General features: G+C 39.3%; 1 protein-coding gene across 6 annotated transcripts in view; it reads left to right on the top strand.

Annotated features, from left to right (window-relative positions):
* LOC133665117 (chromodomain-helicase-DNA-binding protein 8-like) overlaps positions 1 to 13,327 on the top strand; it is a 106,674-nt gene that overhangs the window by 92,951 nt on the left and 396 nt on the right. For 3 of the 6 annotated variants that reach the window (XM_062070337.1, XM_062070336.1, XM_062070332.1), the window contains 7 exons: positions 1,488 to 1,588; positions 1,721 to 1,933; positions 7,438 to 7,530; positions 7,591 to 7,716; positions 7,802 to 7,903; positions 7,994 to 8,098; positions 12,785 to 13,327. The exon at positions 12,785 to 13,327 is cut by the window's right edge and continues 396 nt beyond it. In XM_062070337.1, the coding sequence (XP_061926321.1) occupies positions 1,488 to 1,588; positions 1,721 to 1,933; positions 7,438 to 7,530; positions 7,591 to 7,716; positions 7,802 to 7,903; positions 7,994 to 8,098; positions 12,785 to 13,165 (1,121 nt within the window). In that variant the 3' untranslated portion in view covers positions 13,166 to 13,327. The remainder of the gene's footprint in view (positions 1 to 1,487; positions 1,589 to 1,720; positions 1,934 to 7,437; positions 7,531 to 7,590; positions 7,717 to 7,801; positions 7,904 to 7,993; positions 8,099 to 12,784) is intronic. The other 3 variants (XM_062070335.1, XM_062070333.1, XM_062070334.1) reach the window with 3 other exon arrangements.

Here is a 13,327-nt window from a genome sequence, read left to right as displayed (position 1 = left end):
AAGGCAGAAAGAAAAGGAAATGAGAACACTCAATGTAAACAACATTCCAAAATCACATTGAACACTTAACGATAACCTCTTAAAATGAAGGTGCAAAAATGAGGAAGAGAAAAGCTCAGTAAAGTTTAACAAAATAGTGCAAAGTTTGAAAATGTAAACCGAGAAACCTCACAACTATTTTTTTGCAGGTTTATGTGTAACATTTAACTAGTTCTGTTGTTATTTAAGTAGGTAAGTAGGTCTTTATTGTCATTGCACAAGTACAAAGAAACTTTGTTTTCAGCACAAAGCCGTTCAAGATTAGACAAACAAACGGTGTACAGGGTTACAGAACAGGAACGCTGATGGGTCGCCACAAGGTGCCCGTAAAAGATGGGTGGCGCCCGTAAAAGATGGGGGAAAAAGGTCAACGCTGGGGGAGGATGAGTAAAAAAATACAATCTAGACTGGGCTCCTAAGGAGGCCCAGTCTGGAGTGGGAGAAAAAAAACTCCATAGCAAAGCACATATACATATTAAAACATACAACTCGAGACTTGCAACCGAGGGGAGGGTGTGGGGGCTACGGTGGCAGGCTGCAGCTCTTCGAGCACTGCCCAGCTGTCCATCACCCCTAAGGGATTTGCGTTAAGGGTGTTGGTATGTGTATGTGTGGCGTATACAGGTATTTTTTGTGGATGCATGTGTGTATAAGCCTGCAGCATGTCTCTGTTCCGCGGCCTTGGTGTTGTACAGCCGCCAGCCAGTCCAAAGTCAACAACAACAGGTGTGTGTCCATGAGAGACAAGAAGGGAGTTTGTTGTGTTCTTCGGGAGAGTCTCAAAGCCAGGGAAACAATCCAAGTTAGAATGTTTTGTATGCGAGTGAAAATAAAATTTGCTTTTCACTCCAAATTGTCTATGGCTGGTCCTCAAATTCATCCTGCAGGGCAAATCACAAAGTGTCCACAGTTCTGCCCGCATCATCCAATCATTTGTGGCAGCTTAGGCATTGTACCATAAAGTAACAGATTTGTTTTTTTTTTTGTAATTTACTTTATTTATACAGTCATGCACTTTAGTTCCTACTTGTGTACCCGAATAGGGAAAGGATGAGGCTTGAAAAGAAAATAGGTGAGCACGCTTAAGAAGTACGGTTGGTTTAAAAAAAACAACCAACTGTCATACTGTAGAGGTGACTCTTCCTGTTTTACCGACAATTACTACGCACTCTGCAGCACTCGTTTTTAGTTTCTCTTCTCTCCATGCAGAGAATCAACAGCGAGAAAGCAAGACCGCACAACCAAGCTTAATACTGTTACGTGATTGGCTGTCAGCTTGTCCCTCCAATTGCTCTGCGATCACTTCCTGTTTTGTTAGGTTACCAGAGAGCGAGAGCTCGCTTTGTAACCTCCGGTTTCTTCCGACCAAAACAAATGTGTATGTCGAACGCCTTTTTTATTGATATCGATTACGTGTCTACTCTTTTCAAATGTGCCTGTTTTCTCAGCAGGTGTGAAGACATGCGATGAAGAAAATAGTTTACTCTCCATGGCTCTGTCTCAAGATGGCATTCCACCCACGGAACCCATAAGAGTAGAATGGCCCAAGGTAAATAAAAGCAAAACACATAACTGAATCCTGGAATTTGAACTTTAGAGTCAATTTCAATCAACATCCAAGGTTGTTTCTCCTGCATTTCATTGTGAATAATTAATACATTAACCTCTCATCTCTTCTTAGGACCGTGTGCTGATCAACCGCTTGGACAGTTTGTGTACACTGGTGCTGACTGGTCAGTGGCCATCGGGGCGGCGCTACGTCACCGAGGCTCATCTCAACCCAAACTCTGAGCTGGCGGGAGACCCGATGGCGTATGCCCGCACGGCCCGCAAGCCCATCGGCATGCCTGGAGGAGAAGGAGAGGACGGAGAATTCACCGTCAAGCTCCTCAAGGTAATTTATTGTGGAATTTATTTGGAAAGGTAATGATTGCATGTACAAAAACAAATGTTTTTATTTTGGGATTTTAAAATGCTAACAACTGTTTATAAAAAAACAAACAAAAAAAACCTTCCGGTAAGGTCTATTCAGATGTACTGGAGAGGAGGCTACGCCGGATAGTCGAACCTCGGATTCAGGAGGAACAGGGTGGTTTTCGTCCTGGTCGTGGAACTGTGGACCAGCTCTATACTCTCGGCAGGGTCCTTGAGGGTGCATGTGCTTTGTGGACTTGGAGAAGGCATTCGACCGTGTCCTGTGGGGAGTGCTCAGAGAGTATGGGGTATCGGACTGTGATTGTGGCGGTCCGCTCCCTGTATGATCAGTGTCAGAGCTTGGTCCACATTGCCGGCAGTAAGTCGGACATGTATCCAGTGAGGGTTGGACTCCGCCAAGGCTGCCCTTTGTCACCGATTCTGTTCATAACCTTTATGGACAGAATTTCTAGGCGCAGTCAGGGCGTTGAGGGAATCCGGTTTGGTGGCTAGATGAGAGCGAAGCCTGGCAATAATTGCAGATAGCCGTTTCCTCCTTGTATTTTTTTGTAAAATGAAGCCATGCCTTGAGGTGTTTTTAACCGGCTGCTTCTTCTTTTTTTTTTTTTTAAACCTTTGTGTATAAATTTCAATTACAAACAGACGAGAAACAAAAACAATACAGAACAGTACAAAAACAGCGCCAGGGGGTTGTAAATTCAAAGTAACTAAAATAGAATACAAAAAAGTATATATATAATAAACCTTGTTGCTGCTTCTGTATCTGCCGCCTAATGACTGAGCTGCGTCGTTTCCTGGGACGTGTCGCAGGGCATTTCCTGGGACGTTCCACAGGGCATTTCCTGTGAGACGGGATTCGTTCCCAGGGATTCGAATAAAGAACCAACTCTTTTTCTTTACTATAGTGGCCTCGATAACGGGAACGGGTTCTCAAAAAGGGATTCGAGTCCATGGAATCGGTTATTTTCTTATCGAACAACTGGGAGAACCGGTTTCGAACATCATCCCTACCCTTCCTGTTTTGTTGGCGTTGTCCTGTAGCAGCATCACGCCTTCCTTTGAGTGCTATTGCCCGCACCTGCTTTGTTTTCGCAATCAAGACCATTGAAGTTGTGCGTACGCTAGCCTTCTTTGTGGAGACATTGTTGATTGTCATGTCATGTACGGATGTGCTTTGTGGACGCCGTCTTTGCACCACACGCTGTAAGTTTTTGCTGTCGTCCAGCATTCTGTTTTGGTTGACTTTGTAGCCAGTTCAGTTTGACTTTTTTACTTATCGAACAACCGGGAGACCCGGTTTCAAACATCATCCCTACCCTTCCTGTTTTGTTGCCGTTCTCCTGTAGCAGAATCACGCCTTCCTTTGAGTGCTATTGCCCGCACCTGCTTTGTTTTCGCAATCAAGACCATTGAAGTTGTGCGTACACTAGCCTTCTTTGTGGGGACATTGTTGATTGTCATGTCATGTACGGATGTGCTTTGTGGACGCCGTCTTTGCACCACACGCTGTAAGTTTTTGCTGTCGTCCAGCATTCTGTTTTTGTTGACTTTGTAGCCAGTTCAGTTTTACTTTTGTTTTACATAGCCTTCCCTATGCTTCAGTGCCTTTTCCTAGCGGGACTTTCCTTTTGTTCATTTTTGGTTTAAGCGTTACATACCTTTTTACCTGCACACTGTCTCCCACTGTGCTCTGCATATTGGGATCACGACAAACCATCCTTGACGCGTTCCGACTTCTACAAAGCAATGAACTACCTGCTGCCACCTACTGATATGGAGTATTACAAGATTACCCTGCCAAGCTCTACACAGCACAGGCACATTCTTATGATTACTGATTAGCAAAAAAATATTTTTTGGACCAATTACGTGAAGTTGCATAATTTCCCACGGCACACCAGACAATATCACAGCACAGTGGCTGGAAATCACTGAAGTAGAGCACACAATTCCTGAACAAGCTGAATATTTTGAAGTAGGAACAGTTTGAATCGGATGAAAAATGTGGGACTTGTGGAACTTTGACGAATGTCCCATTGATTTAAATGGGAATTTCCCAACAAATTTGGGAATTTCGGGAAAAGCGGGAATTTTGTTTTTAAATGGTAAAAAATTTGAATGAGTTGAAATGGTTGGTTTTGAAAATGTTCAAATGGTCGAGGAATGTTGAAGTAGTAACATGTTTAATTGAGAAATGGTATTACGACATTTCGGGAAAACCGGGAATTTTTCCAGTTCAAAAAACATGTTTTTTTTTGGTCCTAATTAAGAGGAATGTTTTGACGGTGGAACCGTTGAAGTGGGATGAAAAATGTAGGAGGAGTAGTTGCCAGAAAAAAGGGTGGAAATAGGGCTTTGGAAAACCAGGAATTCTGCAAAATCCTGGAATTTTTTACAACTTGGAAAAAGGGTAGTTTGAATGTCCAGAATGGTGGAATGTGTTGAAGGTGGAATGGTTTGAAATGGTTGAAAAATGTGGAAATGATGGAAGTTTGAAAAATGGCCAATTCTATTTGAATGGGAAAAAATGTCCAGGAAAACCTGGAATTCTGGGAAGTTTTGGAATTTGTCAAGGGAAAGCCCGCCATTCCCGAATAGGCTGAACAGTTTGAAGTTGGAGCGGTTTGAATCGGATGAAAAATGTGGGAGGTAGAGCGTGCCAAAATCTAGAAAACCATATGTGTGAATGCTATGGAGCATTCAAACATATGATCGATCATAAGCCGGTCAATAAAATGGTTGTCAAGCTCAGTGAGTCAGTGGGGATGGGAGATTAGGCTCTGATATTATACAAACCCCGTTTCCATATGAGTTGGGAAATTGTGTTAGATGTAAATATAAACGGAATACAATGATTTGCAAATCATTTTCAACCCATATTCAGTTGAATGCACTACAAAGACAACATATTTGATGAATAATGAATAATTAACTTAGAATTTCATGGCTGCAACACGTGCCAAAGTAGTTGGGAAAGGGCATGTTCACCACTGTTACATCACCTTTTCTTTTAACAACACTCAGTAAACGATTGGGAACTGAGGAAACTAATTGTTGAAGCTTTGAAAGTGGAATTCTTTCCCATTCTTGTTTTATGTAGAGCTTCAGTCGTTCAACAGTCCGGGGGTCTCCGCTGTCGTATTTTAGGCTTCATAATGCGCCACACATTTTCGATGGGAGACAGGTCTGGACTGCAGGCGGGCCAGGAAAGTACCTGCACTCTTTTTTTTACGAAGCCACGCTGTTGTAACACGTGGCTTGGCATTGTCTTGCTGAAATAAGCAGGGGCGTCCATGAAAAAGACGGCGCTTAGATGGCAGCATATGTTGTTCCAAAAGCTGTATGTACCTTTCAGCATTAATGGTGCCTTCACAGATGTGTAAGTTACCCATGTCTTGGGCACTTATGCACCCCCATACCATCACACATGCTGGCTTTTGAATTTTGCGTCAATAACAGTCTGGATGGTTCGCTTCCCCTTTGGTTCGGATGACACGATGTCGAATATTTCCAAAAACAATTTGAAATGTGGACTCGTCAGACCACTGAACACTTTTCCACTTTGCATGAGTCCATCTTAGATGATCTCGGGCCCAGAGAAGCCGGCGGCGTTTCTGGGTGTTGTTGATAAATGGCTTCCGCTTTGCATAGTAGAGCTTTAACTTGCACTTACAGATGTAGCGACAAACTGTATTTAGTGAGTGGTTTTCTGAAGTGTTCCTGAGCCCATGTGGTGATATCCTTTAGAGATTGATGTCGGTTTTGGATACAGTGCTGTCTGAGAGATCGAAGGTCAAACAAAAAATGTTTATCAGTTTGAACATCAAATATGTTGTCTTTGTAGCATATTCAACTGAATATGGGTTGAAAAGGATTTGCAAATCATTGTATTCCGTTTATATTTACATCTAACACTATTTCCCAACTCATATGGAAACGGGGTTTGTATAATTTATTCAATTTTGTTTAATATTTGATACTTGTGTGGCGTTTTAATACTATGTGAGTTGTGGAACAATGTGGCAAAGCGAAATTGTGTCTGTTTGGGTTGAAATAAGAAACAATGTGAACATACAGTCCCGGTCAAAAGTGTACACACACTTGTAAAGAACATCATGTCATGGCTGTCTTGAGTTTCCAATCATTTCTACAACTCTTATTTTGTTGTGATGTAGTGATTGGAGCACATACTTGTTGGTCACAAAAAACATTCATGAAGTTTGCTTCTTTTATGAATTTATTATGGGTCTACTGGAAATGTGAGCAAATGTGCTGGGTCAAAAGTATACATACAGCAACATTAATATTTGCTTACATGTCCCTTGGCAAGTTTCACTGCAATAAGGCGCTTTTGGTAGCCATCCACAAGCTTCTGCTTGAATTTTTGACCACTCCTCTTGACAAAATTGGTGCAGTTCAGCTAAATTTGTTGGTTTTCTGTCATTTCTTCAGCATTATTAAGTCAGGACATTGGGAAGGCCATTCTAAAACTTTCATTCTAGCCTGATTTAGCCATTCCTTTACCACTTTTGAGGTGCGTTTGGGTTCATTGTCCTGTCGGAACACCCAACTGCGCCCAAGACCCAACCTCCGGGCTGATGATTTTAGCTTGTCCTGAAGAATTTGGAGGTAATCCTCCTATTTCATTGTCCCATTTACTCTCTGTAAAGCACCAGTTCCATTGGCAGCAAAACAGGCCCAGAGCATAATACTACCACCACCATGCTTGACGGTAGGAATAGTGTTCTTGGGATTAAAGGCCTCACCTTTTCTCCTCCAAACATATTGCTGGGTATTGTGGCCAAACAGCTCCATTTTTGTTTCATCTGACCACAGAACTTTCCTCCAGAAAGTCTTATCTTTGATCTTCTGATGTCAGATGAAACACAATTTGAGCTGTTTGGCCACAATACCCAGCAATATGTTTGGAGGAGAAAATTTGAGGCCTTTAATCCTAGGAACAATCAATTTTAGTTTCATCTGACATCACATGGACAAAGATAAGACCTTCTGGAGGAAAGTTCTGTGGTCAGATGAAACAATACGGCGTAGGATCAAGAATCGATTCTTAACCGGGTAGTCACCCCAAGTATCGAATCGAATCGTGAGCCGCCCAAAGATTTCCACCTCTAACATTGGGGTTATCTACAACCTGGTTAGAGTGTCCGCCCTGAGATCGGCAGGTTGTGAGTCATACCAAAGACTATAAAAATGGGAGCCATTACCTCCCTGCTTGTCACTCAGCATCAAGGGTTGGAATTGGAGGGTTAAATCACCATAAATGATTCCCGGGCGTGGCCAACGCTGCTGCTCACTGCTCCCCTCACCTCCCAGGGGGTGAACAAGAGGGGATGGGTCAAATGCATAGAATAATTTCACCACACCTAGTGTGGTACTTTAACTTTTTAACCTCATGAAGGCTGTGGTGTGTGTCATGGCTGATTGTGTCTCCTACCTTGCCAGGAGGAGGGTCTCAAGCTCACCTTCTCCAAGCAGGCGCTGATGCCCAACGGGTCTGGGGGCGAGAGCAGCCGCAAGCGACGCAAGGACCAAGAGGTACCTGAATCCGCTGCAACAAACACTTGCACTTACAACCATTGACTTCTTCCGCTCTAGTCATCAGACCCAGAAGGACTCCTCGATCCACTGGAGCGTATTCCTCGGCGCCGGGACCCCCCCACCTGGCTCAAAGAGAACCCAGATTACGAGGTGGAAGGGGACATGCTGGAGGTGCAACCATTTGTCAGTTGATTTCACTTCTTCTCTGGTTGCAAAGTTGTGTTTGTCTTCCGTTTTTTTCAAACGTTTTTTTGGGCTGTGTCCGTAGCTTCTTGTAAACCGGAGCAAGAGGAAGAGGAGGAGAAGGGCAGATAAAGTCCTGACTGGCAATGAGAAGATCAAACTTATTAACATGAGGACAGGGAAGAAGGTGAGACATAGCAACACACTATCACAGACCTGCTGACACTGCAACATTTCCCGCCAACAACCACGTTTTCGTGTGTGTCCCCAACTCAAGATTGGAGCTGCATTCTGTCCCATGCTGCAAGACCTCAGAGAATATCTGGAGGAAAACCCCGATTTCGCCGTCATGCCCAATTGGTCGGAAACGGTTCGAAACTCTGTACGTACTTGAACGGTGATGTTTGCTTAGGAACTTTGTCACTCGATGTTGCAGCAGACTCCTTCCCTTAAAGGGGCCCCATTGAAGGCCCTCACTTAGTGCCACCTGTTTTGGTGTATTTGAGGTCTGCGTAAGTCCCAGATATGTTAAAATTCAAACTGTGGAGGTTGTACGGAAATGTTTCTAAAACAATCTTGCCTTCCTCGATACAAACATTATTTTTGACAGCTTTAAAGAACAAAAACAGCCTGTATAGCAGCTTTATTATTTTTTACTTCTAACACTTAAGTCTCTTGATCAACTTCAGGGGCCGTACTTATCAAGCTTCTTAGAATTACTCCTAAGAAGTCTGTTAAGAGTTGACTTAAGAGTAAATAAATTCTTGGCTGAAAGCTGCACTTAAAAGTTAGTTATCAAGCGTCTTACTCACACTTTCAGCGAAGTGTAGGACTGAATCTTAAGTGTCACACTCAGAGCTGAATTACGACATTACTATGTGCCGTAAACGGAATTTTAGGTGTCATTTCTGTGTCCATAGAAATGACCAATCACGGAAGGGAATCCGTTGTCTAAGAATAAAGAAATATCTTGGAAATATTTAAGTGGACAATGGGAGTGTATATTTTGACAATAAACTACAAAATAATACAAAACAAACTAGTCCCCGCCGGCACTCACGCTACCGCTCCCTCTCTTCTATCGCCCACACACTCACTGACGTCACTCACCTCACGGCCACACACATACGCTACTGTCATAACATTTTCTTTCCAATTCATTAATTAGGCAACTAATTTGAAACTGGTGTGGGTGGCTCTATATATACTAGCCCACTGCAGACACATGCAGAAATCAACAAGGAATCGAAAAGTATTAAATCTGTGACAAAAATAATATCCGCTCTGTCTAAACGATACCGTTTGATCAGCTGCTCGTCATCAAAAAAAACAAAAAACATTGTTCCGTTCCCTGAATGTTCGCGCACGTCTCTCTCGCCTCAGTGCCATCCCCTGCTGGCAACTCCTAACCACTTAAGACACCTCTGAAGGTCTCTTAAATATCGTTGAGAGTAGGAGTGATTCTTAGACTTAAGAACGTTGATAAAAAGCTTTTATTCTTAAGTTTGAGAGTAGGACTAAATTTCGCAAATTCTCAGGACTTAAGTGTAAAATGGCACTCTAAGAAGCTTGATAAGTACGGCCCCAGATATATTGTGATTATAAGGTTTGTTTTTTGCCCTTTTTGTCTCTAGATCAACTTTTCTAAGTTTTTAGTTTTTGGGGTTTGTTTTTTGTCAAAGAAAAAATTGTTTTTTTTAATACAGCAAACACTCAGAATATGCAATAGTTTCCCCAAAAATATTTTAAAGTGGAATATTTGATGTGAAGGAATTGGAGTCTTTAATGGGTCACAAATTCATAACATTGATTTTAATTATTATATTTTGAGCAATTAGTTTTAAAGGACAAAACAGCCTGTATAGCAGCTTTGTGTTATTAGAGTCAACATTATTATTTTTTACTTCCAACACTTGAGTCTCTAGATCAACTTCAGATCTATTCGTGGATTATATGTTTTTATTATTTTTTGGGGGTTTGTTTTTTGCCCTTTTTGTCAAAGATTTTTTTTTTTTTAATACGCCAAATACTCAGAATATGCAATATTTTCCCCAAAAATATTTTAAAGTGTAATATTTGATGTGAAGGAATTGGAGTCTTTAATAAGTCACAAATTCATAACATTATTTTGATTATTAATTTTTGAGCAATGACCGCTTTAAAGAAAAAAACAGCCTGTATAGCAGCTTTGTGTTATTACAGTCAACGTTATTATTTTTTACTTCCAACACTTAAGTCTCTACATCAACTTCAGATCTATTTGTCGATTATAAGGTTTGTTTTTTCAAAAAAAATGAAATTATAAGGTTTGTTTTTTGCCCTTTTTGTTAAAGAAAACTTAGGTTTTTTTTATACAGCAAACACTCAGAATATGTCATATTTTCCCCAAAGGATATTTGATGTGAAAGAATTGGAGCCTTTAATAAGTCAATAATTCATAATATTGAATTTGAGCTTTAAAGGGGAAAAAAAGCAGCCAGTTTTGCAGCTTTGTGTTATTAGAGTCAACATTGCATACATTATTATTTTTTACTTTTACTTCCAACACTCTAGATCAACTTCAGATCTATTTGTCGATTATACGTTTTTATTATTTATTTTTTTTTTGTTGCCCTTTTTGTCAAATAATTATTTTTTTTAATACTGCACACTCAGAATATGCAATATTTTCCCCAAAAGGTATTTTAAAGTGGAATATTAGTGAGTCAATAATTCATAACATTGATTTTGATGACTATTTTTTGAGCAATGACAGTTTTAAAGAAAAAAAAACAGCCTGTATAGCAGCTTTGTGTTATTAGAGTCAACATTATTATTTTTTACTTCCAACACTTAAGTCTCTAGATCAACTTCAGATCTATTCGTCAGTTATAATATTTATATTTTTTGGGGTTTGTTTTTTGCCCTTTCTGTCAAAAAAACGTAGTTTTTTTTATACGGCAAACACTCAGAATATGCAATAGTTTCCCCAAAAATATTTTAAAGTGGAATATTTGATGAGGGAATTGGAGTCTTTTACAAGTCAATAATTCATAACATTGATTTTGATTATTTTTGATCGATGACAGCTTTAAAGAAAAAAACAGCCTGTATAGCAGCTTTGTTTTATTAGAGTTAACATTATTATTTTTTTTACTTCCAACACTTAAGTCTCTACATGAACTTCAGATCTATTCGTCGGTTATAATTTTATTATTTTTGGGGGTTTGTTTTTTTTGCCCTTTTTGTCAAAGAAAAGTTAGTTTTTTTATACAGCAAACACTCAAAATATGCAATATTTTCCCCAAAAATATTTTAAAGTGTAATATTTGATATGAAGGAATTGGAGTCTTTAATAAGTCACAAATTCATAATATTGATTTTGATTATTATTTTTTGAGCAATGACAGTTTAAAGAAAAAAAAACACCCTTTATAGCAGCTTTGTGTTATTAGAGTCAACATTATTATTTTTTACTTCCAACACTTAAGTCTCTACATCAACTTCAGATCTATTTGTCGGTTTTAATTTTATTATTTTTTGGGGTTTGTTTTTTTGCCCTTTTTGTCAAAGAAAATTTTCTTTTAAATTATATGGCAAACACTCAGAATATGCAGTATTTTCCCCAAAAATATTTTAAAGTGGAATATTTGATGTAAAGGAATTTAATAAGTCAATAATTCATAACATTGATTTTAAAGATTATTTTTTGAGCAATGACAGTTTAAAGGAAAAAAAAACAGCCTGTATAGCAGCTTTGTGTCATTAGAGTCAACATTATTATTTTTTACTTCCAACACTTAAGTCTCTACATCAACTTTTATAAGTTTTTATTATTTTTGGGGGGTTTGTTTTTTGTCAAACAAAACATCGTTGTTTTTTTTAATACGGCAAACACTCAGAATATGCAATATTTCAGCAAAACAATATTTTAAAGTATAATATTTGATGTGAAGGAATTGGAGTCTTTTAATAAGTCACAAATTCATAATATAATTTTTATTATACATTTTTTGAGCAATGACAGCTTTAAAGAAAAAAAACAGCCTGTATAGCAGCTTTGTGTTATTAGAGTCAACATTATTATTTTTTACTTCCAACACTTAAGTCTCAACATCAACTTCAGATCTATTCGTGGATTATATGTTTTTATTATTTTTTGGGGTTTGTTTTTTGCCATTTTTGTCAATTTTTTTTTTTTTTTTTTTTAATACGACAAATACTCAGAATCTGCAGTATGTTCCCCCAAAAATATTTTCAAGTGGAATATTTGATGTGAAGGAATTGGAGTCTTTAATAAGACAAATTCATAACATTGATTTTGATTATTAATTTTTGAGCAAAGACAGCTTTAAAGAAAAAAAACAGTCTTTATTGCAGCTTTGTGTTATTAGAGTCAACATTATTATTTTTTACTTCAACACTTAAGTTTGTAGATCAACTTTTATAATTTTTTATTTTTTGGGGTTTGTTTTTAGTCAAAAAAAAACATTGTTTTTTTTTAATACGGCAAACACTCAAAATATGCAATATTTTCCCCAAAAAATATTTTTAAGTATAATATTTGATGTGAAGGAATTGGAGTCTGTAATAAGTCACAAAATCATAACATTGATTTTGATGATTATTTTTTGAGCAAACGAAAAAAACAGCCTTTATAGCAACTTTTCCCCCCATTACATTTCCCCTTTTTGCTCTTAATTCCACTTTTTATGTATTTAAAAAAAATAATAATTAAATCATATTTTAGAATGTGCTATCCAGCGGGCCGCAAACGGGGACGCCCCTGCTTATACAGCGAGGGGTTCGTAAAAACGACGTTCCACTGTGTTTTATTTAATAATAATAATAATAGATTTTATTTGTAAAAAGCACTTTGTGTTGAGTAAACAACCTCAAAGTGCTACTGTGTATTAAAAAAATAAAAATATAATATAATATAATAAAAATATATAATATAATATAATATATATAATATAATAAAATAAATTTTAAAAAATAACATTTTTTAAAAAATAATACAAATTTGCTATGTACTTCCACTCCCACCGGGCTCCCAACCTCACTTTGCTATACTCCGCTCTCCCAGGGCTTTTTGCCAGAGACCCTCTCCCATCGCCTCCTGACCGAATACACGGAGATCCCCAAGAGGAGCCGCCACCGCCACCACCACCGCCACCACCACCATCACCACCACCACCAGCAGCACACTCCACAGCCCACGCCCGAGAACCCCTACCTGGAAGGCGTGGAGGAGGAGACCCTGGTCTCGGACGGCGCCTACATGATGGACGAGGAGGACCTGGACACCTCCCAACACTTCCTCACCAGCCCGGACTTCGACGTCAAAATGGAGGCCGGCGACAGCCTCTCCCAAGGAGACTATGACAGCTCGGACCAGGAGGCGCTGTTGGACGACGTCATCCTCGCCCAGAAGGACTCTGACTCCTCGTCCAGCTCGGAGGACTGACTCTGAACCCCCACCTGGGTCCCCCGCCATCATTATTCCTCATTTATTTCTACCTTGTACACGATGAATTTATGTTGTTACTTTTATGGATTTATTTTAAAATAGGGTTTTTGTTTTTTCTCCATGAAAGAGCTGGTTTGCACCCACCTTTTCTTTTTTTTC

This window comes from Entelurus aequoreus, linkage group LG14 (genome assembly GCF_033978785.1).
Source record: "Entelurus aequoreus isolate RoL-2023_Sb linkage group LG14, RoL_Eaeq_v1.1, whole genome shotgun sequence".
NCBI classification, from domain to species: domain Eukaryota; kingdom Metazoa; phylum Chordata; class Actinopteri; order Syngnathiformes; family Syngnathidae; genus Entelurus; species Entelurus aequoreus.
This window is presented reverse-complemented; position numbering and strand designations above follow the sequence as displayed.